Raw genomic sequence first — 25,228 nt, 5'->3', positions numbered from 1 at the left:
GGATTTGTGACGTTGATTGGACCAGCGCTCCCCTACCCGGAAGGACAATTGTCGTCTCTTTGGCTGGAGAGACGAACAGAAGCCGGTAAGACGGGAATTTAAGGTGTATTGTGAAATCGTGTGCCGAAGAATATGGTTTACCATTTATTCCTGAATGTTCAGCTTGTTGTCGCCTTTGTCTTCCGCGTGTACATCTTTCTACAGTATTCCACACCCCTCTTTACAAGCCTCTCGAATTTATCTTCTGCTTATAGAATGTTAGCACCTCCTAACTCAATTAAACAAAACACTGGTAGAGAAGATTTTCATATTCCTCACAATTCAAACTATTTAAAGCAAAACAAAGCAGATAGCATTAATCTGAGGGAAGAGGTCGATCTAATATAATTTATAACATATCTAAACCCTGGAATGCCCTGACCAGGTAGGTCAGCAGCAGTAGTCCTTCCCCAGAGGAACAGGGTCGACCTTTCTGATCAATTATGCTACATCATAGTTGGAAAAGTTCAAAAGAATGATACACAATTCTTCAACTCCATACAAGATAATTCTGCATATACACTCCCTATAATTTCAGGGTTGTACTCAGCCACGCCTCCTGACTATCCTTTCTTTAACCAGTCATTGCATTTATTATCTGGCTAACCCTCAACCCTCCCTCGTCATCTGACCAAACACCGCTTCTGATGCCTGGCTCCTCGGTAAGCCTCTTTCTCCATCCCATGGTGAACATTTCTGGTTCCTGTTGATATGTAAACAGATCAAGGAATAATGTAACATAGCATCGTAGAGTGATACAGTGTGGAAATGGGCACTTCAGGCCAACTTGACCACACCAGCCAACATGTCCCAGCTACACTAGTCCCACTTGCCCACGCTTGGTCCTCCCCCTGTGCCCTCCCCCCCCCCCTCTCTACAGATTGAAGAGGAGGAGTGGCTTGCATTGGGGGAACAGGTGAGTGGTGTAATCTTGCGTTGGGGGAGCAGACCCAACGGGTCTGCACTTGTTCTAGTCCTATTCTACAATTACAATTATTCACATTGGTTAAAATTAATTTTTGAGTAATGTCCCAATTCAGATAATTTTGTACTATAAATCTGACCTCGTTTTTTATTTGTCATTTGCCGTCTTTAGCAATAAACCAATGTGGAAATAAAAGCTTTTATTTGTATTGTTTAGAAAATAGCTAAATCGCATATCATTTACAGTACATGTAAAATGTATAATTCAATTATTAAAAGTATTTAGTTCAGTTTATTGTCACCCGTACCAAGGTACAGTGAAAAGCTTTTGCATGCTAACCAGTCAGTGGAAAGACAATACATGATTACAATCGAGCCATCCACAGATAAAGGGAATGGTGGAGAAACTCAGCGGGTGCAGCAGCATCTGTGGAGCGAAGGAAATAGGCAACGTTTCGGGCCGAAACCCTTCTTCAGTCTTTTTTGTGTACCTTCGATTTTCCAGCATCTGCAGTTCCTTCTTAAACATGATAAAGGGAATAACGTTTAGTGCAAGATAATGTACAATTAATGTTAGTCCGAGGTAGATTGTAGCACAGGACCACTCTCTAGTTGTTGATAGGTTGTTTCAGTTGCCTAATAACAGCTGGGAAGAAACGGTCCCTGAATCTGGAGGTGTGTGCTTTCCCACTTTTGTATAACTCTTAAGAGGAGTGACCGGACAGAGACTCATCCTTGATTATGCTGTTAGCCTTGCCAAGGCACCATGCAGTGCAAATTGAGTCAATGGAAAGGAGGTTGTTTTGTGTGATGATCTGGAATGCGTCCACAATTCTCTGCAATCTTTTGCGGTCTTGGATGGACCTGTTCCCAAACCATGCTGTGATGCATCCTGATAAAATGCTTTCTACGGCGCTTCTGTAGAAGTAATACTGTATACAATTTTTCAATAAGCCTTCCTGTCACACTTATTTTGTTAGCTTGCTGAAAGAAGTACTGCTAATCATTTATCAAGCACTGAATACTTGCAGAATTTTGAAATGAAGGGAAATGAAGAGGAAGAGTGCAACAAAGAAAATACAGAAACTGAATATTCCTCTTTTAGGGTAAGAAAATTAATAGGAAAGGTCGTAAATTAATATATTAATGTAACGTGAACTTATTGTTTGTGCATAGTATAAGATTATGACAAGCTTAAGGGCCTGTCCCACTGTACGAGGTAATTCAAGAGCACTCCCGAGTTTAAAAAACAAAAAACAAACTTGTGGTAAGTACGTGGTTGTCTCGTAGCGGCTCGTAATGCTAATGGCAGGTACTCGGGAAACGCGGTAACTTGTGAAAAACTGTGACGTTTTTTCAGCACTGTGAAAATTGTCCACAAGAGCCCCGAGGACCTACGAATGGCTATTACCGTAATATTCCGAGTTCGAATCAGGGGAAACTCGGGAGAACTCTTGAATTACCTCGTACAGTAGGACATGCCTTTAGTATGCATATGCCTATGATAGCAGGGCTTTTTTTCCTTGTTGCCAGCCGGGCAACCTCGGAAGCTTTTTAGGTTGGCAAATGACAGTTTAGGTGGTCATTTAAGACGGCTTGCATGTCACGAGTGATAATGTGCTCGGACGAAGTGCATAATTACCAGTCGGAATTATGGTCAATGAAGCATTCACATATTATTTGTGCTTCAAATAAAGTCACAAACTAAACATTCACCAATCAAAACATGATAGAAACATAGAAAATAGGTGCAGGAGTAGGCCATTCGGCCCTTAGAGCCTGCACAGCCATTCAATATGATCATGGCTGATCATCCAACTCAGTATCCTGTACCTGCCTTCTCTCCATACCCCCTGATCCCTTCAGCCACAAGGGCCACATCTAACTCCCTCTTAAATATAGCCAATGAACTGACCTCAACTACCTTCTGTGGCAGAGAATTCCACACATTCACCACTCTCTGTGTAAAAAATGATTTTCTCACCTCGGTCCTAAAAGACTTCCCCCTTATCCTTAAACTGTGACCCCTTGTTCTGGACTTCCCCAACATCGGGAATAATCTTCCTGCATCTAGCCTGTCCAACCCCTTAAGAATTTTGTTATTTTTTATAAGATCCCCCCCCCTCAATCTTCTAAATTCCAACGAGTACAAGCCGAGTCTATCCAGTCTTTCTTCATATGAAAGTCCTGCCATCCCAGGAATCAGTCTGGTGAACCTTCTCTGTACTTCCTCTATGTCAAGAATGTCTTTCCTCAGATTAGGAGACCTAAACTGTGTGGTCTCACCAAGACCCTGTACAACTGCAGTAGAACCTCCCTGCTCTTATACTCAAATGCTTTTGCTATGAATGCTAACATACCATTCGCTTTCTTCACTGCCTGCTGCACCTGCATGCCTACTTTCAGTCTGAAGAAGGGTTTCGGCCCGAAACGTCACCTATTTCCTTGGCTCCATAGATGCTGCTGCACCCGCTGAGTTTCTCCAGCATTTTTGTGTACCTGCCTATTTTCAATGACTGGTGTACCATGATACCCAGGTCTCGTTGGGTCTCCCCTTTTCCTAATCGGCCACCATTCAGATAATACCACAGATATATGCCACAATGACATGCGGCAAAATTACAATACAGTATCTCATCTCTTTTTACATGTTGCAATTAATGCAATTTCTATTATTCTCTTTCCACTTCCAAACAAAAATCTGGTTGGATTATTCAGCGTATGATCAACCTCGGTGAGATCAAGCGCAGGCTTGGCAATCGCTTCACACAACACCTCTATTCAGTTCGCAATAACTAACCTCATCTCCCGGTGGTTCAGCACTTCAACTACCCCTCCCATTCCGAATCTGACCTTTCTGTCCACCACAAATTGGAGGAGCAGCACCACATATTTCGCTTGGGTAGTTTACACCCCAGTCGTATGAAAATTGGCTTCTACAATTTCAGGTAGTCCTTGCATTCTCCCTCCTTCCCCTCCCATTCCCAGCTCTCCCACAGCCTACTGTCTCTGCCTGTTCCTTTCTTTTACTCGCCCCCCACCCCCCCACCCCTGACATCAGTCTGAAGAAGGGTCTCTACCCAAAGCGTCGCCTATTCCTTCGCTCCAAAGATGCTGCCTCACCCGCTGATTTTTTCCAGTTTGTCTACCAACGGGATCCGACCACTGGCCACATCTTCCCATCTCCTCCCCTGTCGGCTAGCCGCAGAGACCGCTCCCTCCGTAACTCCCTGGTCAATTTGTCCCTTCCCACCCAAATCACCCCCTCTCCTGGCACTTTCCCTTGCAACTGCAGGAAATGCTACACTTGTCGCTTTACCTCCTCCCTTGACTCCATTCAAGGACCCAAGCAGTCTTTCCAGGTGCAGCAGAGGTTCACCTGCACCTCCTCCAACCTCATCTATTGCATCTGCTGCTCTAGGTGTTAGCTGCCCTACATTGGTGTCACCAAGCGTAGGCTTGGCAATTGCTTTGCCCAACACCTCAGCTCAGTTCGCAATAACCAACCTGATCTCCCGGTGGCTCAGCACTTCAACTCTGTCCTGTGCCTCCTCAATGGCCAGAGTGAGGCCCACCGTAAATTAGAGGGGCAGCACCTCATATTTCGCTTGGGCAGTTTACACCCCAGCGGTATGGACATTGACCTCCAATTTCAAGTAGTCCCTCCTTTCTCCTCTGCTTCCCAGCTCTCTCTCAGCCCACTGTCTCCGCCTCTTCCTTTCTTCTTCCCGCCCCTTCTCCCCCCCCTCCACCCCACACCCTCACATCAGTCTGAAGAAGGGTCTCGTCCCGAAACGCCACCTATTTCCTTCACTCCATAGATGCTACCTCACCCGCTGAGTTTCTCCAGCATTTTTGTCTACCCATTCACAAAAGATCTGTTAGCCAACTTTCCTCACCCACTCCCTACACATTAGGGGCAATTGTACAGAGATAAGGTAACCTACAAAGCCAATGCGTCTTTGGGATGTGGGAGGAAACCCACAAGCTTGCAGGGAGAATGTGCAAATTCAACACAGACAGTGCCCGAGGACAGGATCGAACACAAATCTCTGGTGTGTGAGGCAGCAAGCCCACCAGCTGTGCCACTATATTTTATTTTCCAACACACAAAAAATGAAACGTTGATAACTTTGGTTACTAAAAGAAAAGAAACTATCCATTTTCAGTCTTAAATCTCTAAGTGATGCTATGTCCCCCTTTACAGCTACTGTATGTTTTAATTCAGTTCAAGACTATGGAGCAGTACATTGGCCATAAAGTTGCTGCCTAAAATTGCCAGAGACCCCGGAATTGGTCATGAATATGGGTGCTGTCTGTAGGGAGTTTGCTCCTTTTCCCTTTGATCGCATGGGTTTTCTCCGAGTGCTCTTGTTTCCTTCCACATTCCAAAGGTGTGCAGGAACCTTTTTCAGACCCAACCCAAAACGTAATATTTTCCTTTTGTCCAGAGATTCTGTCTGACCTGTTGAGTTACTCCAGCTTTTTTTGTCTATCTTCAGTTTAAACCCGCATCTGCAGTTCCTTCCTACACACACAATACTATACGATAGAGCTTTATTAATCCCAGGAGGAAAATTCTGTGTGTGTGTGTGTGTATAGTTATATATTCATATATAAATGTACACTGTTTTGTTTTCTCATTTATAACATTGTTGTGCTGCTGCAAGTAAGGATTTCATTGTTCTAACTGGGACGTGAGAGAATAAAACACTCTTGACTCGCGTCGCTAATGTGTGGGATAGAACTAGTGTACGGGTGATCGGTGGTCGGCGTGGACTCGGTGAGCCGAAGGGCCTGTTTCCATGCTGTATCTTTAAATTAAACTAAAAACACTAAAACCAGAGGAAATCTAAAGAAGGATCTCTTCCTGAAACGTCACCCAATTTCTTATATCCAGAGATGCTGGCTGCTCCACGGAGTTCCCCTGCACAATTAAAGCATCTTCACTCTACCATAGGTAACCATCCAGACACAACTAAATTTAAGGCACCTCTTTTTTTCCCCCAAGAACCCTTTTTTGTTTAAGTCCAAGTCAAGATTCAAGAGAGTTTTATTGTCATGTGTCCCAGATAGGACAATTAAATTCTTGCTTGCTGCAGCACAACAGAATATGTAAACATAATACAGAACAGGAGATAAAAGTTCAGTGTGTCTATATACCATAGACCATACATATATATATACACAATAAATAGATAAAATGCAATCGGCTGTATTTTTCAGAGTTTGGTGGCCCACTCAAGTTTAAATTCCATCTCGAATATTTTTGGAGGACCAGGTAACCAAGAAGCAAGAGTTACTCCAGGGAGTTACTCCAGCTCCAGGGAGTGATTCTGCGTTGGTTTTCAGCGGTCGCGGTGAGGCGGCAACCAGACAGCAATGGCGGCTAGATCTCCCACAATGCAAAGGGAGGGAGAAAGTGGCCGACGCCGACCAGTTGCCGTGGCAGTGCGCATGTGCAGGGCGGCACATGCGCACAACCACGGCCGATGATGTGCTGGCCAAAGATTCTCGCTATAGGATATTTGGTACACAAAAATGCTGGAGAAACTCAGCGGGTGCAGCAGCATCTATGGAGCGAAGGAAATAGGTGACGTTTCGGGCCGAAACCCTTCTTCAGACTGATATTTGGTGCTGGCCGTGGTTGTGCGCATGTGGAGGGGGAGGATGTGCAGGCCGCGGCAGTGCGCATGTGTAAGGCGGCTTGCCGCGCCGGCCCGAGACCCCGACACGGACACGGATACGCGTGGCGGGTGGAGACAGAGAGTGACAGAGAGAGATAGAGAGGGGGCCCACTCCGATTTAAACGATAGATGTCCCGGGTGCTTGCCAAGCCGGGCAAAATGGCATGGCTTTTAGGTTGCCCGGCGGGACTGTAGGTTGCCATTGGCAACCGGGCAACCGCTAATTTCAAACCCTGCATACTAACTATGCCAAACTTATAACCCTGTCTCTAACAGCAGACTTGCATCAGTTGTGTTGTAACGTGGGAAGAGTCAATATTACCCGGGGAAACTAGTTTCACAGCAACTTTCAAAATGACCAACACAACACCAGTTAATGTAAATGGTGCATTCAGACACCAAGTATTGCCTTGTTGAATAACAATCAAATAGGTAAAATTGCGAAAAAGATTATCCGCCCATCTAATTAGTTAAAGAATTCTGGCCTAGAAATGTGTTGGTATTATGCTTTGCTTATTGCTTCCATTGTACAGCTGATGACAATAGCACACTCATTACAACTCACCAACATTTTAGGTGTGTATAAACAAAAATGTGTGGCTAAGCCATACAGTGCCCTCCATAATGTTTCGGCCAAAGACCCATCATTTATTTATTTGCCTCTGTAGTCCACAATTTGAGATTTGCAATTGAAAAAATCACATGTGGTTAAAGTGCACAGTCAGATTTTGCTAAAGGCCATTTTTATACATTTTGGTTTCACCCCCCCCCCCCCCCCCCCCCATTTCAGGGCACCATAATGTTTGGGACACAGCAATGTAAATTAAAGTAGTGATGTTTAGTATTTTGTTGCATAACCTTTGCATGCAATGACTGCTTGAAGTCTGCAATTCATGGACATCACCAGCTGCTGGGTGTCTTCTCGTGTGATGCTCTGCCAGGCCTGTATTGCAGCCATCTTTAGCTGTTGCTTGTTTTAGGGGCTAGTCCCCTTCAGTTTTCAAGCTCGAAGAGGAATCAGGCCTGCCAAGGAAAGGTACTCTGAGAAGTTGAGGAGCAAGTTCTCAGCTAAGGACTCTTTTTCAGTTTGGAAGGGCTTGCAAGAAATCATCAGCTCCCCCGCTCCTTGGACAATCGTCAGTTGACCAACGACTTGAAGGAGTTCTACTGCAGGTTTGATAAACAGAAACTTAACTCTGGTACCCCCTCCCCCCTCCCCAACCAACACTCACACCTATTCACAGCCTGGCCCCAGTCTGCAAAGATTGGGCCCTCATCCACTACCCACCCCCTCCTTGCTGCCCAACATCAGTCTGGCCACTTCTCCATCACCAACAATAGAAATTGAGTTGGAGAGGCTATTCAGAAGACGGCAAAGCCAGAAATCTCCAGGACCAGACAATGTTTCCCCCTTTACCCTCAGGCTCTGTGCCATACAACTGGTAAAGTCTCCACTATTGTCCCTGTACCCAAAAAGACAAAGATTACTGGTCTTAATGATTACAGGGCTGTTGCACTGACCTCTGTAGTCATGAAGACCCTTGAAAGACTTGTGCTGGCCCAGCTAAAAAATATCACAAATCCCCTGCTGGACCCTCGCAGTTTGCATAAATCAACCTAGGCCTGCACTTCATCCTCCAGCACCTAGACCGCCAGGGGACCTATGCAAGGATTTTGTTTGTTGATTTTAGCTCTGCATTCAACACCATTGTGGCAGAGCTACTACACTCCAAACTCTCCAAGTTGACTGTGCCTGATCCCCTCTGTCGGTGGATCACCAATTTCCTGATAGACAGGAAGCAGCATGCAAGGCTGGGAAAGCACATCTTGGACCCTCAGCATAGGAGCACCGCAGGGCTGCGTATTCTCTCTACACCAACAACAGTACCTCCACAGACTCCTCTGTCAAGCTTCTCAAGTTTGCGGATGACACAACCCTGATTGGACTGATCCAAGATGGGGAGGAATCTGCCTACAGACAGGAAGTGACACAGCTGGCGTCCTGGTGCCTTCGTAACAACCTGGAGCTTTTAAGATAGTGGAATTAACAGTAGACTTTAGGAGATCTCGCCCTTCCCTCCCCCCCCCCCCCCCCCCCCCCCCACACCATCAACAACATCACATCTGTGGAGTCTTTTAAGTTCCTTGGAACCATCATCTCCAAGGACCTGAAATGGGGGGCCACCATTGACTCCACAGTCAAAAAGGCCCAACAGAGGATGTACTTCTTACGGCAGCTGAGGAAACACAATCTGCCACAGGCAATGATGGTCCAATTTTATACTGCCATCGTAAACTCTGTCCTCGCCTTCTCCATTACGGCCTGGTTTAGCTCAGCCAGCAAGCACAACATCCGGAGGCTGCAGTGAATCATCCGATCAACTGAGAAGGTTATTGGCTGCACACTTCCCTCCATTGACAAACTGTACACTGCAAGGGCCAGGAAGTGAGCGGGTAAGATCACCTCTGACCCATTTCACCTTGGCCACAAACTCTTTGAAGCACTTTCCTCTGGAAGGCGACTCCGGTCTGTCAAAGCCGCCACAGCCAGACATAAAAATAACTTTTATCCATGAGCAATAGCTCTACTCAATAAACAAAAGTCTGTAGCCTCCTTTTGCTTTGATATTTTATTTAATTCACATGTTTAAACTATAATGTTTTATTATTAATGTTTAATTCTTAATTGTTACTGTATGTCGTGTTATTATTTGTGAGCGGATCACCAATTCCTTGTATGTGTACATACTTGGCCAATCAACTTATTCACTCATTCATTCATTCATTTTTTGCGGCTAACCAGTGGTTTGCATCTTGCAGTGTAACCTCTGTATCCATATTCATGAAGTCTTCTGTGGACAGTGGTCATTGATAAATCCACACCTGACTCCTGAAGAGTGTTTCTGATCTGTTGGACAGGTGTTTGGGGATTTTTCTTTATTATATAGAGAATTCTTCTGTCATCAGCTGTGGAGGTCTTCCTTGGCCTGTCAGTCCCTTTGTGATTACAAAGCTCACCAGTGCTCTCTTTCTTCTTAATGATGTTCCAAACAGTTGATTTTGGTAAGCCTAAGGTTTGGCTGATGTCTCTAACAGTTTTATTCTTTTTTCTCAGTCTCATAATGGCTTCTTTGACTTTCTTGGCACAACTTTGGTCCTCATGTTGATAAACAGAAATAAAAGTTTTCAAAGGTGATGGAAAGACTGCGGGAAAGACTAGTTGCTGAGAGCTCTCTACCTACATTAAGGAGGCATTATAAAATCTGACAATGTACTTTTTAACCACATGTGATTTTTTTTTCTATTACAAATCTCAAATTGTGGAGTACACAGGCAAATAAATAAATGATGGGTCTTTGTCCCAAACATTATGGAGGGCACTGTATATCTGAAATAAATATTCAATTATTTGTGTTTCCAGATAAGGGCTTTAATGCTCGTTGGAAACACAATTTGCAATATTTGATTGCCCCAGGTAAAAACCAGGTTTAGATGAGACCTACTAAGCAGCACTTACACAAAAAAATTCCAGGTCATTACCCACAATATAATGCACAAATTATACATACCTGGAACATCCTCTCAGGAAGGAGTCACCACCCCATCCGGTGAAGAGGAGAAAAACTGATCTACAAAGCTAGTCAAAGAGTAATGGAACCCCCATGCAAACACCCTTTGGTCCGACTCGAAAATATTGCCAAACTAAGCAAGTTCTACTTACATGTGCCCAATTCATCTACCTATCAGCTATCCATGTTCACCAGGGATTCTGCCCGACCCACTGAATTACTCCAGCAATTTGTGTCTTTACAAGCCTTGGGATGTAATTCAACTTCTTCTATAGATAGACACAAAATGCTGGAGTAACTCAGCAGGACAGCCAGCACCTCTGGAGAGAAGGAATGGGTGACATTTCGGGTCGAGACCCTTCTTCAGACTGATGTCGGGTGAGTGGGAGGTACATAGATAAGGAAGTGTATAGATAAGGAAGTGAAAGGTGTGAAAACAGCACAAAGGGAATGGAGATCAAGGAAAATGTAGAATAGATCATAGTTGAGAGAAGGTACCAACAAAACAGAGATAAAATGTAGTCGAAGATGGTAAGACTGGTCGGAGAACTGGGAAGGTGGAGGGGATGGCGAGAGCGGGAAAGCAAGGGTTACTTGAAGTTAGAGAGGTCAATGTTCAAACCGCTGGGGTGTATGTTGCCCAGGCGAAATATGAGGTGCTGTTCCTCCAATTTAAGCTGGGCCTCACTCTGTAAAAGGAGGTCCAGCACAAAAAGGTCAGTGTGGGAATGGGAGGGGGAGTTAAAGTGTTTAGCAACTGGGAGATTAGGTAGGTTTCGGCAGACTGAGTGTAGGTGTTCAGCGAAACGATCGCCGAGCCTGCGTTTGGTCTCGCCAATATACAGGCGTCCACACCTGGAACAGCGGATACAGTAGATGAGGTTGGAGGAGTTTCAAGTGAACCTCTGCCTCACCTGAAAACACTGTTGGGTCCTTGGACAGAGTCGAGGGGGGAGGTATAGGGACAGGTGTTGCATCTCCTGCAGTTGCAGGAGAAAGTAGTTGGGGAGGGGGTGATTTGTATGAGAAGGGACGAGTTGTGACCAGGGAGTTGCGGAGGGAACGGTTTCTGCGCAAAGTGGAAATGGGTGGAGATGGGAAGATGTGGATAGTGGTGGGATCCCGTTGGAGGTACAGAAAATGCCAGAGGTTTTACTCCTCCTATGGCTCTGTGTAAAGACAAAGGCCAATGAAGTTTATCTACAGAAAGTTTGTACGCTGAAAGCTATTTTGAAGCAACGCTAAATCAATTCAAGTGGCAGTGCTGCCATGATAAAGAAACACCAAGTAATAATTGTCAATTTGGGAAGTTAATCAAAATGTTATGCTACAAAGTAACACTTAAAAGACGGTTGCAGAAGTGCATGGATAGGAATGGTTCATGAGGGCTATAGGGCAAATGTAGGCAACTTGGTTGGCATGAACGAGTTGGGCTGAAGGGCATTTTTCTGTGCTGCATGGCTCTATTATAGTTAAGCATTAAAACCCCATTTTGTCAGCTTTTGACATTTTGGTAAGATATGGATAGATCTCCATAACTGTAAACTTATTTATGCATGATAAGATGAAAATTTTGAAGCATTGGCCAGGTGTAGAGGGATGTATAATTTTAAACATTTGACCACGCATGTCCCTGTCTATGTTTAAAAGAGTAAACACTGATTTGAGAGATGTTCCAGCTTTTGCATGAAATGAAAAAGGAATGTGGAAATATTAAATTAATTTGTAGCTAGTATTTTCCTCTGGAAAACATTGTATTATTTGGCACTATTACTCAAGAAAGAAAAATGTAGTCTAAAGCACAAAATCATACATTGCTTTATGACACTTATTAAAAGACTGGAAAGTTAGAATAAGGAATTAATCTTTTTAATTCTGATTAAAGATTGAAGATATAGATGATCACAATGTATATGATATTAAATAAATCTTTAATATTTTAGCAAACAGCAGACAGATATTTATTTGATTTATTATTTGTACGAGGAGCATTAATTTCTTCCCAATCATTTTTTAATAAAGAGAATAGGGCCAAACAACAGAAACTGGAAATGGAAATAAAGCAATTAGACACAGAAAATGCAGTAGCACCATCCACGATAAAACACAATAAAATTGCAGTACTGAAATATAAATTAAACAAGATATATTCAGACCAAGTTATAAAACTTTATCAACATACAAAACAATTAAATTTTGAATTTGGTGATAAACCACAAAAACTACTAGCGCGTCAACTTCGTAAATTGGATGGGGAAAAAACAATATACAAAATTAGAACAGACAAGGGAGAAACATTAACACTGCCTAAAGATATTAATGATAGATTTCTACAATACTACCAAAAATTGTATTCATCTAAAATAACAGAACAACCAACGGGAATGGAAACATTTTTACAGAATTGTAAGTTTGCGGGTCTAGATCAGAAAGAGAGAGAATTACTATGGGCTGAAATTACGATAAAAGACATCGAAGAGTCAATCAAATTTTTAAAAAACGGAAAGGCTGCAGGCCCCGATGGTCTAAATTCTGAATTTTATTTAAAAAAATATGATTTGCTTTCCCCACGCCTACAGACAATGTACAAATACGCCTACACTCAACAGAAACTCCCAGAAACTCTAAATGAATCTACAATCATACTCATACCAAAAACGGACAAGGATCTTGAAGACCCAGGTTCATACAGAGCTATAGCCCTCTTAAATACTGATCAGAAAATATTAACTAAAATTTTATCTAATAGATTGAGCTTAGTGATCAGTAAATTAATACATCCCGACCAAACAGGGTTTATCCCAAAACGTTATTCATTTTATAATCTGAGAAGATTATTTAATATTATATACTCCAATAGAACTCCTAATGCAGATCTAGCAATTATTTCGTTAGATGCTGAAAAAGCATTTGACCAGGTAGAATGGCCATATTTATTTTCGGTGATGGAAAAATTTCAACTAGGAGAGAAGTACTGTACATGGGTTAAATTGTTATATTCTAATCCAACAGCCAGAATATTAACAAACAAAATGTTATCAACTAAATTTAATCTCTCTAGAGGCTGTAGACAAGGATGTTCACTATCCCCACTATTATTTGCTCTTGCAATCGAACCCCTAGCAGAAAGCGTTAGAAAGCATCCAGGAATATATGGATACAATACTAGAGACACAAGGAATAAAATTTCCTTATATGCAGATGATGTACTAATATATATTACAAAGTTAGAAACTAGTATTCCAAACTTATTAAATCTAATAACTCAATTTGGTCAGTTTTCGGGATATAGAATTAATTGGAATAAAAGTGAAATCATGCCAATAACAAAATTCAATTTACATACAATACAACAATCCCCTTTTAAAATAGTTAAAGATAAATTTAAATACTTAGGAATCTATGTAACTATACCTCTTTATTTAAACTAAATTTCCCACCCTTACTGAATAAACTACATAAGAATATTCAATACTGGAAAACACTCCCCATTTCTATGCTTGGGAGAATTAATGCTATAAAAATGATTTTTTTACCGCAACTGCTGTACCTATTTCAATTAATTCCGATATATATTCCAAAAACTTTTTTCAAAAAAGTCGACTCCATTGTTACAAGTTTTGTCTGGGATTATAAGAATCATAGAATAAGTAAAAAACATTTATGTAAGTCAAAGATAAATGGAGGTTTGGCTTTGCCAAATTTCTTCTTTTATTTTTGGGCAGTCCATATTAAAAACATGAATTTCTGGCTGGAAGAAATGGATCGACAACCAGATTGGTTAATGATGGAAAAGGAAGACTGTCTACCTTTTGATATAGGTCCGATCATATTTGCCCCCACAAAACTGCACAAAAAAACCTATAAAGAAAACCCCATAATACATAGTGGAATACAAATTTGGAAACAAATAAAAAAAGATTTAAAATTGAATAATATACCACTATGCCTTCCCATTGTAAATAATCCTTCATTCAAATCATCCTTTATGGACAAAGGTTTCACACAATGGCAAAATTATGGAATCAAAAATATTGGACATCTTTATGGGAAAGGCACTTTTCTTTCATTTCAAGAGTTACAACAGAATTATGGACTGCACTCAAATAATTTCTTCAGATATCTACAAATTAGAGATTATGTTAAATCTAATACACAAGTCTACAGGAGTAGGGAATCAGAAATTCTTGATGAATGTTTGAACAAGCATCCTAATACTGAAAAACTAATAGCTTATATTTATAACACCCTACTAAACAACGAGGTACCACCGACCGAACCATATAGATACAAATGGGAAAATGAAATAGGTCACCCTATAACGAAAGATATGTGGGACGAAAGTTTACAACAAATACATCAATGTTCATTAAATGCCAGACATACTCTAAAATAAAACTAAATAGAATCTTCCCACAAATCTCTCCTATTTGTGATAAATGTCTACATCTAGAGGCTAATTTAACACATACGTTTGCAAACTGTATAAAAGTTAAACATTTCTGGACTGATATTTTTGAAATAACTTCTGAAGTTATTAATACAAAACTGGACCCAAACACAAAATTAATAATACTTGGAATATCAGAACAAAGTTTAACACTCACAACAAACCAAAGAAATTTCCTCGACTACAGTATAATAATCGGGAAAAAATTAATATTAAAATTTTGGAAAGGCCCTACAACCCCCACAATTAATATGTGGATTACGGAAATGTCGGAGACCCTATACTTAGAAAGAATTAGACTTGTCTTAATGGACAAACAAGATATTTTCGATAAAATCTGGGCTCCATTCATTAACTATCTGAAGGGATAGATTGGCACAGCACGAGGACCCAACTGAAACTTGAACTCAGGATCAGATGAAAAGCTATACTTTATAATCTACGAACCTATCTCCATTGACGTATTACAGGTAACCCATTCCACCTCCTCTGTTTTTCTGTTTTTTTAAATTTGTAACTTTCTACCCTTTTTTTCTCTCTCTATAAAAAATAAAAACACTAGAAGCAGAAGTAATTGATAATTGAAAATTTTAATAATGTATGTGATGTATATGAAAAGTCTTTTTACTATAATATGTAACTATACTTTATAATATGTCTACTTCTAATAAAAATATTTAAAAAAAAGAAAAAAGAAAAAAAAAGAAAGATATTTATTTGATTTATTATTTTTATCAGTGCTATTCTAACAAGGTTCAAACGTTAACTTCACATTGTTTCTCAGACATTAACAGATTTCTAGGCCAATATCTACTTCCCCCTTAATATGCCATTTTCAGGACTATATTTAATGGCTTATTTTCTACTACAGGCAAGATATTTTAGCTTTATTTGCATTAGCCAAATTTGATCTTGGAACTGAATTTGACTATGGACTATGTCGAACAAACATTTTTAATGCGATTCTTATAAATCCAAGTATAAAATATGATCCAGAATCAGAGCATATATGCTGACATTGATAGATATAAATACTCCAAATATGTGCAGAGGTGAGATGCCCCTGTGTTTTCCTCCACTTTGTTGACATTGCATAAAATCGAAATGTCTAAGTGGATGTGAGGGCTGTGAAGGGGTAATGTCTAACATAGCACCCCACAAAAAAATATTAGTCAAAGCTCTCACTGAACTGGGCTGTTGTTGTATTGTGATATGTGTAATCATATATATATATTGCAAAGAACAACATTACATTTTTACCATGTTGCACTCTAGTTCCAGTCAAGAGCTTAATCAAGCAACATTTAACATCAATCCGCAGCAGGTTGCAGGGCATTGAAGAATAATAATCAATGAGTTTTAAGGTACAAATTCTAGAGTTTGGGAGTAAAATGCATAATGTGTATACTACCCAAGTGCATGTCTTCCAGACGCTTAGGCATTTAGTATGAAATTTCACCTTTGTTGCAGTTGAGATAGTTGCCAGATAACTTTAAAAAATATCAATCAATTATTGCACGATAATTATGTTGGCAAACGTGAATTACACTATCAGGAAAGTTGCTCTGGAAGATTTCAATTAATGGAAACCTTGTTTATTCTTCCCAATTTGTTTTCTTTAGGTATCTGAGTTATTACTTGCCATTGAACGGTTAACTACAGGACAATCAAAGCCTGGTAGTGAACAGAAACATGTGGGAAGAGTAGCAAAAGCAGAGAAGACTCTGTTACTCAATTCGGAGAAACAAACTACCAATCAGAGTCAGCTTGTCAAAGATGAAAGATCACTGGGAAACACAACTATTAGATCTGGCTCATCCAAAAGAACTACATTTATAAAGTGCCCTCAACGAAGCACTTTTGAATGCAACATGAACGCACATAAAATGTATACAAATCCTCAGGCTACACGAAGATCAAAGCTGATATGTAATTGGATCGCAAAACCTAATATGGCTCAACGATTTGATAAGATGACTAAACCACAAAAGAAAATGCCTCTCATGAATCCATTGGATGAACATTTACCCAAATCTCTCACAACGTCTACACAAAAAAAGAAGAAAAAAAGACTCTCTCTTGACAAAACACAGCCAGTGCGAAGCCCTTTTTTGAGTATCAAATTAGCTCCATTTCGTCTACACATTCAACGGTCAACGTTAGCAGGTACGCACAGGATTAATTTTCCTTTCTCCCTCCCATTAATCAAGCTTCAGACAGATGCAATGGACAAAATGTGAACTCCCTGATTTATGGGTTTGAATAACTTTATCCAATCTTCTTTATTGTAAGGAGAACAACCCAAGCTTCTGCAATCTTCACATTGCTGAATCCTGCAGTTATATAACCATATAACCATATGACAATTACAGCACGGAAACAGGCCATCTCGACCCTTCTAGTCCGTGCCGAACACATAATCTCCCCTAGTCCCATATACCTGCGCTCAGACCATAACCCTCCATTCCTTTCCCATCCATATAACTATCCAATTCATTTTTAAATGATAAAAACGAACCTGCCTCCACCACCTTCACTGGAAGCTCATTCCACACAGCTACCACTCTCTGAGTAAAGAAGTTCCCCCTCATGTTACCCCTAAACTTCAGTCCCTTAATTCTCAAGTCATGTCCCCTTGTTTGAATCTTCCCTACTCTCAGTGGGAAAAGCTTTTCCACGTCAACTCTGTCTATCCCTCTCATCATTTTAAAAACCTCTATCAAGTCCCCCCTTAACCTTCTGCGCTCCAAAGAATAAAGCCCTAACTTGTTCAACCTTTCTCTGTAACTTAGTTGCTGAAACCCAGGCAACATTCTAGTAAATCTCCTCTGTACTCTCTCTATTTTGTTGACATCCTTCCTATAATTAGGCGACCAAAATTGTACACCATACTCCAGAATTGGCCTCACCAATGCCTTGTACAATTTTAACATTACATCCCAACTTCTATACTCAATGCTCTGATTTATAAAGGCCAGCACACCAAAAGCTTTCTTTACCACCCTATCTACATGAGATTCCACTTTCAGGGAACTGTGCACAGTTATTCCCAGATCCCTCTGTTCACCTACATTCTTCAATTCCCTACCATTTACCATGTACGTCCTATTTTGATTTGTCCTGCCAAGATGTAGCACCTCACACTTATCAGCATTAAACTCCATCTGCCATCTTTCAGCCCACTCTTCCAACTGGCATAAATCTCTCTGTAGACTTTGAAACTCTACTTCATTACCCGCAACCCCACCTATCTTAGTATCATCTGCATACTTACTAATCCAATTTATCACACCATCGTCCAGATCATTGATGTACATGACAAACAACAGTGGACCCAACATTGCTATCTTCCTTTAGGCTGTGGCATTTTCGTGACCCACGTCTCGGAACTACATGGAATTTTGCACAGATTTAGATGAAATGTAATTGAGACGGAAGTCATAACTCGTCAGTGCCAAAAGTTGCACATTAATTAATTAAGCTAATTAGAAAATGAGATCGGAAAAGTAAGCGCCATCCAGTGTCCAATGCCCATTTTACACCATGGGGACCCTATTTCTGTGTTGCAGTCTCTTTAAACTATATTATTATACTATATATAATATAAAAATAATATAATGAATATATATATATATATTTATTATATTATTTTTATAGAATACAATTATATATGATGACAGTCATATTCATAAATATATATATATATATATATAAATAAATATATATATATATATATATATATATATATATATATATATATATATATGTATATATAAATAAATATATATATATATATATATATAAATATATATATATATATATATTTGTGACTATGACTGTCATCATATATAATTGTCTTTTATAAAAATAATATAATTAATATAATTGTGAGGTTTTTTTTGAATGACTGCCGCAGAGGTCCTCTTGAACCAGCCTAATTAATAGGTCAGGGCAGTTCTTCTGATTTCCCCCGTTTACTGAACCCCACTGACTGCCAGTGTGCAGAATGGGGGTCACGGCCATAGTGGGACTGGGGCAGTGACAGGCTCGGGGAAGGCTAAGGCAGGAAAATGCCTAACCCTGACTCACCCCCCTCCCAGAGCTGCCCAAGGCTGGAGCTGGAGCCGATTTGGGATCGGCTGCGACAGCGCGTCCATCTCGACCAGCATGCCCTTCTGGTGGCGGCGATGGAGCGGGGGAAGCACTGCGTGACTCTCACGCTCAAAGAAAGCATGACTCTCACGCTCAAAGATTGAGAGTTGGCAGCCCTGTCTAAGGCCAGGATGTGACAACAGATGCACAGAGAGACACATACACAAAGGAAGACGCACACACACACACACACACACACACACAGGGAGACAGACACACACACGCACAGGGAGACAGACAGACACACACACGGGGAGACACACACACACACACACACACAGGGACACACACACACACACACACACACACACACAGGGAGACACAGACACACACACACACAGGGACACACACACACACGGGGAGACACACACACACGGGGAGACACACACACACACACACAGGGAGACACACAGAGACACGCACACACACACAGGGAGGCACACACACACACACACAAGGAGACACACACACACACACACACACACAGGGACACACACACACACACAGGGAGACACAGACACACACACACACACACAGGGACACACACACACACGGGCAGACACACACACACGGGGAGACACACACACACACACACAGGGAGACACACAGAGACACGCACACACAGAGACACGCACACACACACAGGGAGGCACACACACACACACACGAGACACACACAGGGAAACAGACACACACACACCTTTCCTTCCCCCCCCTCCATCCTTCCCCTCCCTCCCTCGTTCCTCCCCTTCCTCCCTCCCTCTTTCCTCACCCTCCCTCTCTTTCCTCACCCTCCCTCTTTTTCCTCACGCTTCCTCTTTCTCCCCTTTCTCCTTCCCTTCCTTCAATCCCTTACTACATTCCCTCCCCTGTCTCTCTTTGCCTCCATCCCTCCCTTTTTTTCTTTCTCTCTCTCTCTTTCTCCCCTCCCTCTCTCCTCCCTCTCTTTCCCCGGCCGCCCAATGGAGAGTCTGGCGGGCACGGTTCAGCGTGGATTGGTGGCGCTGGCGCTGCCGTGTGAGTTGGAGGGAGGGAGCAAGGGAGCGAGGTTGCCGCGGGAGCCGGAAGCGCAGCGCTCGCAGACGGCGCACAAAAGCGCTGACACCCGCTGCCCGGGACCGACGCGCTTCCCCAATCCGTGCAGATCGCTGTCATGTGGCGCAAAGAGACAAACTGTGCAGCAAAGATCTTTGCTGTGCAGGGACTGAAGACAGCGTGAGAATTCTGTCTTCAGCGTGAGGGCGTGAGAATTGGCTGAAATGCGTGAGTGTCATGCTCAAAGCGTGAGAGTTAGCAGCCCTGCTGTAGTCATTATAGAAGTGTCCCTTCCCTTAAAAGATCTAAAAAATGGAGCAACACTAATTGATCTTGTTATACATAAATTTGAGCATAATTTGAGGTGAATTGGTGCTATGGCAGGAAACTCTGGTAAACTATTTAATATGCAAGATGTAGACTGTAAATAAGCAACTGTCTGCCATGGAAGCACTGACCAAGCAAAATTCTATGTTGTGATATTTTGGCTTAAATCATATGCAAATAGGGTTCACCATTTTACTCAGGGCCAGTAGTGCAGTCTATAACTTAAAGCTATTCTTACACAGAGATGGTCTGGGAAATTCCATGTCAGAACAATTAATTATCATGGGCTACTTTGGGCATTTCCTTTAGGAACCCCTGGGAGACAGGGGCAGTGTTGAGTGGCATTTGGAGTTGTATGTTTGCCAATTGGCAGACATAGCTTCAACAGAAGATTGTAGGAAAGCTGGAAACACACAAGGAGCCTTTCAATTGAACTTTTATTCCGTACAATTTAAAGATACATGGAGGAAGTTCCCCAAGTTATTCCCTAATCTCTGGTGTTTATGTTTATTTTCAGGGGCTCTGCGCCATGAACCCTTCATCGATCTAAAAGATTTACAGTTGAAGATGTGCAAAAGATCTACGAGCAAGCGAGTTCCTAAAGTAGTAACGGAAATGCAAAAATGTGTAGCACAACCCATCCCAATAGGAAGTCAAGATAAAGGCGAACTTCCTATTCCATTGATTTGTAAAGGTAATAAGTATATAGAAATGTTCTAGAGTACAAGTCTGACCTGATCTTTCAATTTTGGATTGGACAATAAATTATGGATTTTTGGAAATCTGAAGGTCTGTTGCATTTTTTAATTATTTTAACCCAAGGAACATTTCACATACCTATATTCTGTATTATCAATATGAAATATTTTAACCTGGGACTATCCAGATAAGGACTGCATTTTAAACATTGTTCTGAGCAAAGATACTAGAGCAAGATAGACCACTAGGCGAAAAAGCTATAGTTGGTCATGGGCGTCATGGGTAATTTATTTTGCGCCATTTTGGGAATCAAATAAATGAGGTTTTTTTAATCGGCTTCTGTCATGGCGTCCACATCTACAACTGTAGCGTGCTGTTCTGCTATAAAGTGCTCGACCCGACCTGTCTTTCTTCAGGTTCCCCACTAAAGATAAAAGGTAAGAAAAAAATTATTACTTTCTGTTGTGTAGCCTGCCCAATCTCTTCCTGTAGCTCAGATCGCGGAGCCGGGGGTCGCCAGAAGAATTGCTCCGATCGCTGGCCCGCGAACTATAACATCCTGAAGCTGTGGTCTGCGGAGCTTCTAGTCACGGGGGCAGCGTGCACTTTTCCTCGCGGAGTCTGGGATTCCTCGCCGGAGAAGAGCTCCGACCGCTGGTCCGCGGCCTATAACATTGTGAAGCCCCGGTCTCCGGTAGGAAGCGGCCGATTCGGGACCTCCAAGCCGTGGAGGTCCCGAATCGGTTGTGTTTAAGCCGGTTTGAAATGGTGTTTAAAATACATAGAAACATAGAAATTAGGTGCAGGAGTAGGCCATTCGGCCCTTCGAGTCTGCACCGCCATTCAGTATGATCATGGCTGATCATCCAACTCAGTATCCCGTACCTGCCTTCTCTCCATACCCTCTGATCCCCTTAGCCACAAGGGCCACATTTAACTCCCTCTTAAATATAGCCAATGAACTGGCCTCAACTACCCTCTGTGGCAGAGAGTTCCAGAGATTCACCACTCTCTGTGTGAAAAAAGTTTTTCTCATCTCGGTTTTAAAGGATTTCCCCCTTATCCTTAAGCTGTGACCCCTTGTCCTGGACTTCCCCAACATCAGGAACAATCTTCCTGCATCTAGCCTGTCCAACCCCTTAAGAATTTTGTAAGTTTCTATAAGATCCCCTCTCAATCTCCTAAATTCTAGAGAGTATAAACCAAGTCTATCCAGTCTTTCTTCATAAGACAGTCCTGACATCCCAGGAATCAGTCTGGTGAACCTTCTCTGCACTCCCTCTATGGCAATAATGTCCTTCCTCAGATTTGGAGACCAAAACTGTACGCAATACTCCAGGTGTGGTCTCACCAAGACCCTGTACAACTGCAGTAGAACCTCCCTGCTCCTATAGTCAAATCCTTTTGCTATGAAAGCTAACATACCATTCGCTTTCTTCACTGCCTGCTGCACCTGCATGCCTACTTTCAATGACTGGTGTACCATGACACCCAAGTCTCGCTGCATCTCCCCTTTTCCTAATCGGCCACCATTTAGATAATAGTCTGCTTTCCTGTTTTTGCCACCAAAATGGATAACCTCACATTTATCCACATTATACTGCATCTGCCAAACATTTGCCCACTCACCCAGCCTATCCAAGTCACCTTGCAGTCTCCTAGCATCCTCCTCACAGCTAACACTGCCCCCCAGCTTAGTGTCATCTGCAAACTTGGAGATATTGCCTTCAATTCCCTCACTGAGCATTGCGGTACCCCACTAGTCACTGCCCGCCATTGTGAAAAGGACCCGTTTACTCCTACTCTTTGCTTCCTGTTTGCCAGCCAGTTCTCTATCCACATCAATACTGAACCCCCAATGCCGTGTGCTTTAAGTTTGTATACTAATCTCTTATGTGGGACCTTGTCGAAAGCCTTCTGGAAGTCTAGATACACCACATCCACTGGTTCTCCCCTATCCACGCTACTAGTTACATCCTCGAGAAATTCTATAAGATTCGTCAGACATGATTTACCTTTCGTAAATCCATGCTGACTTTGTCCAATGATTTCACCACTTTCCAAATGTGCTGCTATCCCATCTTTAATAACTGACTCTAGCAGTTTCCCCACTACCGATGTTAGACTAACTGGTCTGTAATTCCCCGTTTTCTCTCTCCCTCCCTTCTTAAAAAGTGGGGTTACGTTTGCTTATACAGGATAAATGGTTAAATATACACAATGTACAAGGATCAATGGTGTTTAAAATCCATGATAAATGGTGTTATAGGGAACAACGACATGCCACGAGGAGCACACATTAAAGGCTTAATTTCCTTCCAAATGTATGATGACTGTAACATATACAATTCTATTCCTATGATCCCGACAATGTATATTATATATGATCATTTTATTAGTACATGGGCAAGTTATTAGAAAGTCTTCTTTTATAGATGTAGACTTACCACAATAATAAAGGTTGACAAAAATGCTAGAGAATTTCTCCAGCATTTTTGTCTACCTTCGATTTTCCATCATCTGCAGTTCATTCTTAAACAAGATACAAGATACATTTATTTGTCACATGTACCAGTTGGCACAGTGAAATATAATCACCATATAGCCATACAATAAAAATAAAGAACACAACACACGATATAGTTCAACATAAAACATCCCCACACAACAGAATCAAAGTTTCCCACTGTGAGGGAAGGCACCAAAGTCAGTCCTCTTCCTCTAATGTTCCCCAATGTTCACCCGTGGTTAGGGCCTCCCCGAGCCCTCCGCAGTCGCCACTACGGGCGGCCCGGTGTTCAGGCCCGCTCGCCAGGGTGATGCAAGTCCGACGTCGGGGCTGGGAGGACCTCCTCAGTGGCCTGGACATCCGAGTCGGCCACCTCCTACCGGAGTCCGTGGCTCCCAAAGTCCGCTGGCTGCACTGGGGCGGAGATCCAACGCTGGCGGCCCCCGGCAAAGGGCTCCAGGACTCCGCGATGACGGTCAGCGCCGCCCGCATTGGAAGCTCTCCCAAACCGCAACTCCACGATCTTGGAGCAGCGGCCCAACGCTCCGGAGCTCCAAACGGCAATCCAGGTAGGCATCGCCCGCTCCACGGTGAATCCAGTGCCGCACCGCCGCTGTTGTAACTCTGGTCCGGTTCCTGGTCCCCGGCAGGAAAGGCCGTTCCGATCCAGGTGGTAGGCCGCGAGGAGGGGGGCGAGGACGCGACTTGGAGAAATAGTCGCGTCCCCGCAAGGAAGCGACTGGGAAACAGTTTCCCCCTAACCCTGCCCCCCTCCCCCACATAGAAAAGTCAAAGATCCCCCCTAAAACAGACTTTAAACTGACTAAAATTTAAAAAAAAAGATTGAAAATCAAACGGGCTGTAGGCAGAGGCTGCCGTCACTAACAATAATAATTGGTCAGTAACAATAATAAAGGAATCAATTTTTACACTGCTGTACATTTTTGGTTTTGTTCTTGTTGTAAGGCATGCATGGTAGTGTAAGCTCTTCTACATTTAAGATAAATTGACCTATTAGATGAAAAATGCATCTTCAATATACATGTCTCTCCCCTCCCCTGAAAACAATTGCATTTAAGTGACATATCATCCATTCTGCAGGTATGTAGTTATAACCAAATTTGTTCTTATAAGTTAATTCTATATGATATTTTACTGTAATTTCAGATGTCGACAGTGGGTCCAGAATACTCGTTGACAAGATCTCCTACACCGAACTACGGAGTACTTGGCAAAGAACTGCCGTCTTTTTCTGAACACCGTGTATATCTACACATAAAACAATGTAAAGTATATAAATCTTACCATAAATGACAGAAATAAAAAGTGTTATCCTTTTTTATGAATTTTGATGTAGAATTATTTAAAATTGTGTGGATTGATGCTGTTAACCCACGAAAGTGTGGTTATGAGATATTCACATTAAAAAACTCACTCAGTAGCTCGGGTAGCTGCGAGCGGCCGCCGGGACCGGACAGTGGAACTACAGTTACACCCGGGGCTCACAGGCGACCTGGGAACTGCAGCTAGTCCGGGAGGGTCCTGGCCCCTATGCAAAAAAGGCTGCCGACCCCTGGACTAAACCGAGCCCTCGATCCTGTCCCGCCAGCCGTTTTTCAAAATTTAGCAACTCAAATGGTGGTCCGTCTTCACTGACGGGAAATACGGTAACTCATTTCCCTCAAATATATAGTCAAGTCACTTTTATTTATATAGCACATTTAAAAACAACTCTCGTTGACCAAAGTGCTTTACATTGGTGGAGGTACTAACGTTATACAACAGTGGTTCATAGATTAAGTACATACATAAATACATACATATAGCCCTCCCTCAG

General features: G+C 42.2%; 1 protein-coding gene across 1 annotated transcript; it reads left to right on the top strand.

Annotated features, from left to right (window-relative positions):
• Positions 1-24,706, top strand: LOC116970948. Its single transcript, XM_033017678.1, has 5 exons — positions 1-85; positions 1,995-2,069; positions 16,292-16,835; positions 20,701-20,877; positions 24,559-24,706. The coding sequence occupies exons 2-5, from the start codon at positions 2,004-2,006 to the stop codon at positions 24,645-24,647; spliced, it is 876 nt and encodes a 291-aa protein (XP_032873569.1). The 5' UTR covers positions 1-85; positions 1,995-2,003; the 3' UTR covers positions 24,648-24,706.
• Positions 24,707-25,228: the final 522 nt, after the last annotated feature.

The sequence above is a fragment of the Amblyraja radiata genome, chromosome 3, assembly GCF_010909765.2.
Source record: "Amblyraja radiata isolate CabotCenter1 chromosome 3, sAmbRad1.1.pri, whole genome shotgun sequence".
Classification (NCBI taxonomy): Eukaryota; Metazoa; Chordata; class Chondrichthyes; order Rajiformes; family Rajidae; genus Amblyraja; species Amblyraja radiata.
Note: the sequence above shows the minus strand (reverse complement) of the source record. Positions and strands in the feature narration are given on the sequence as shown.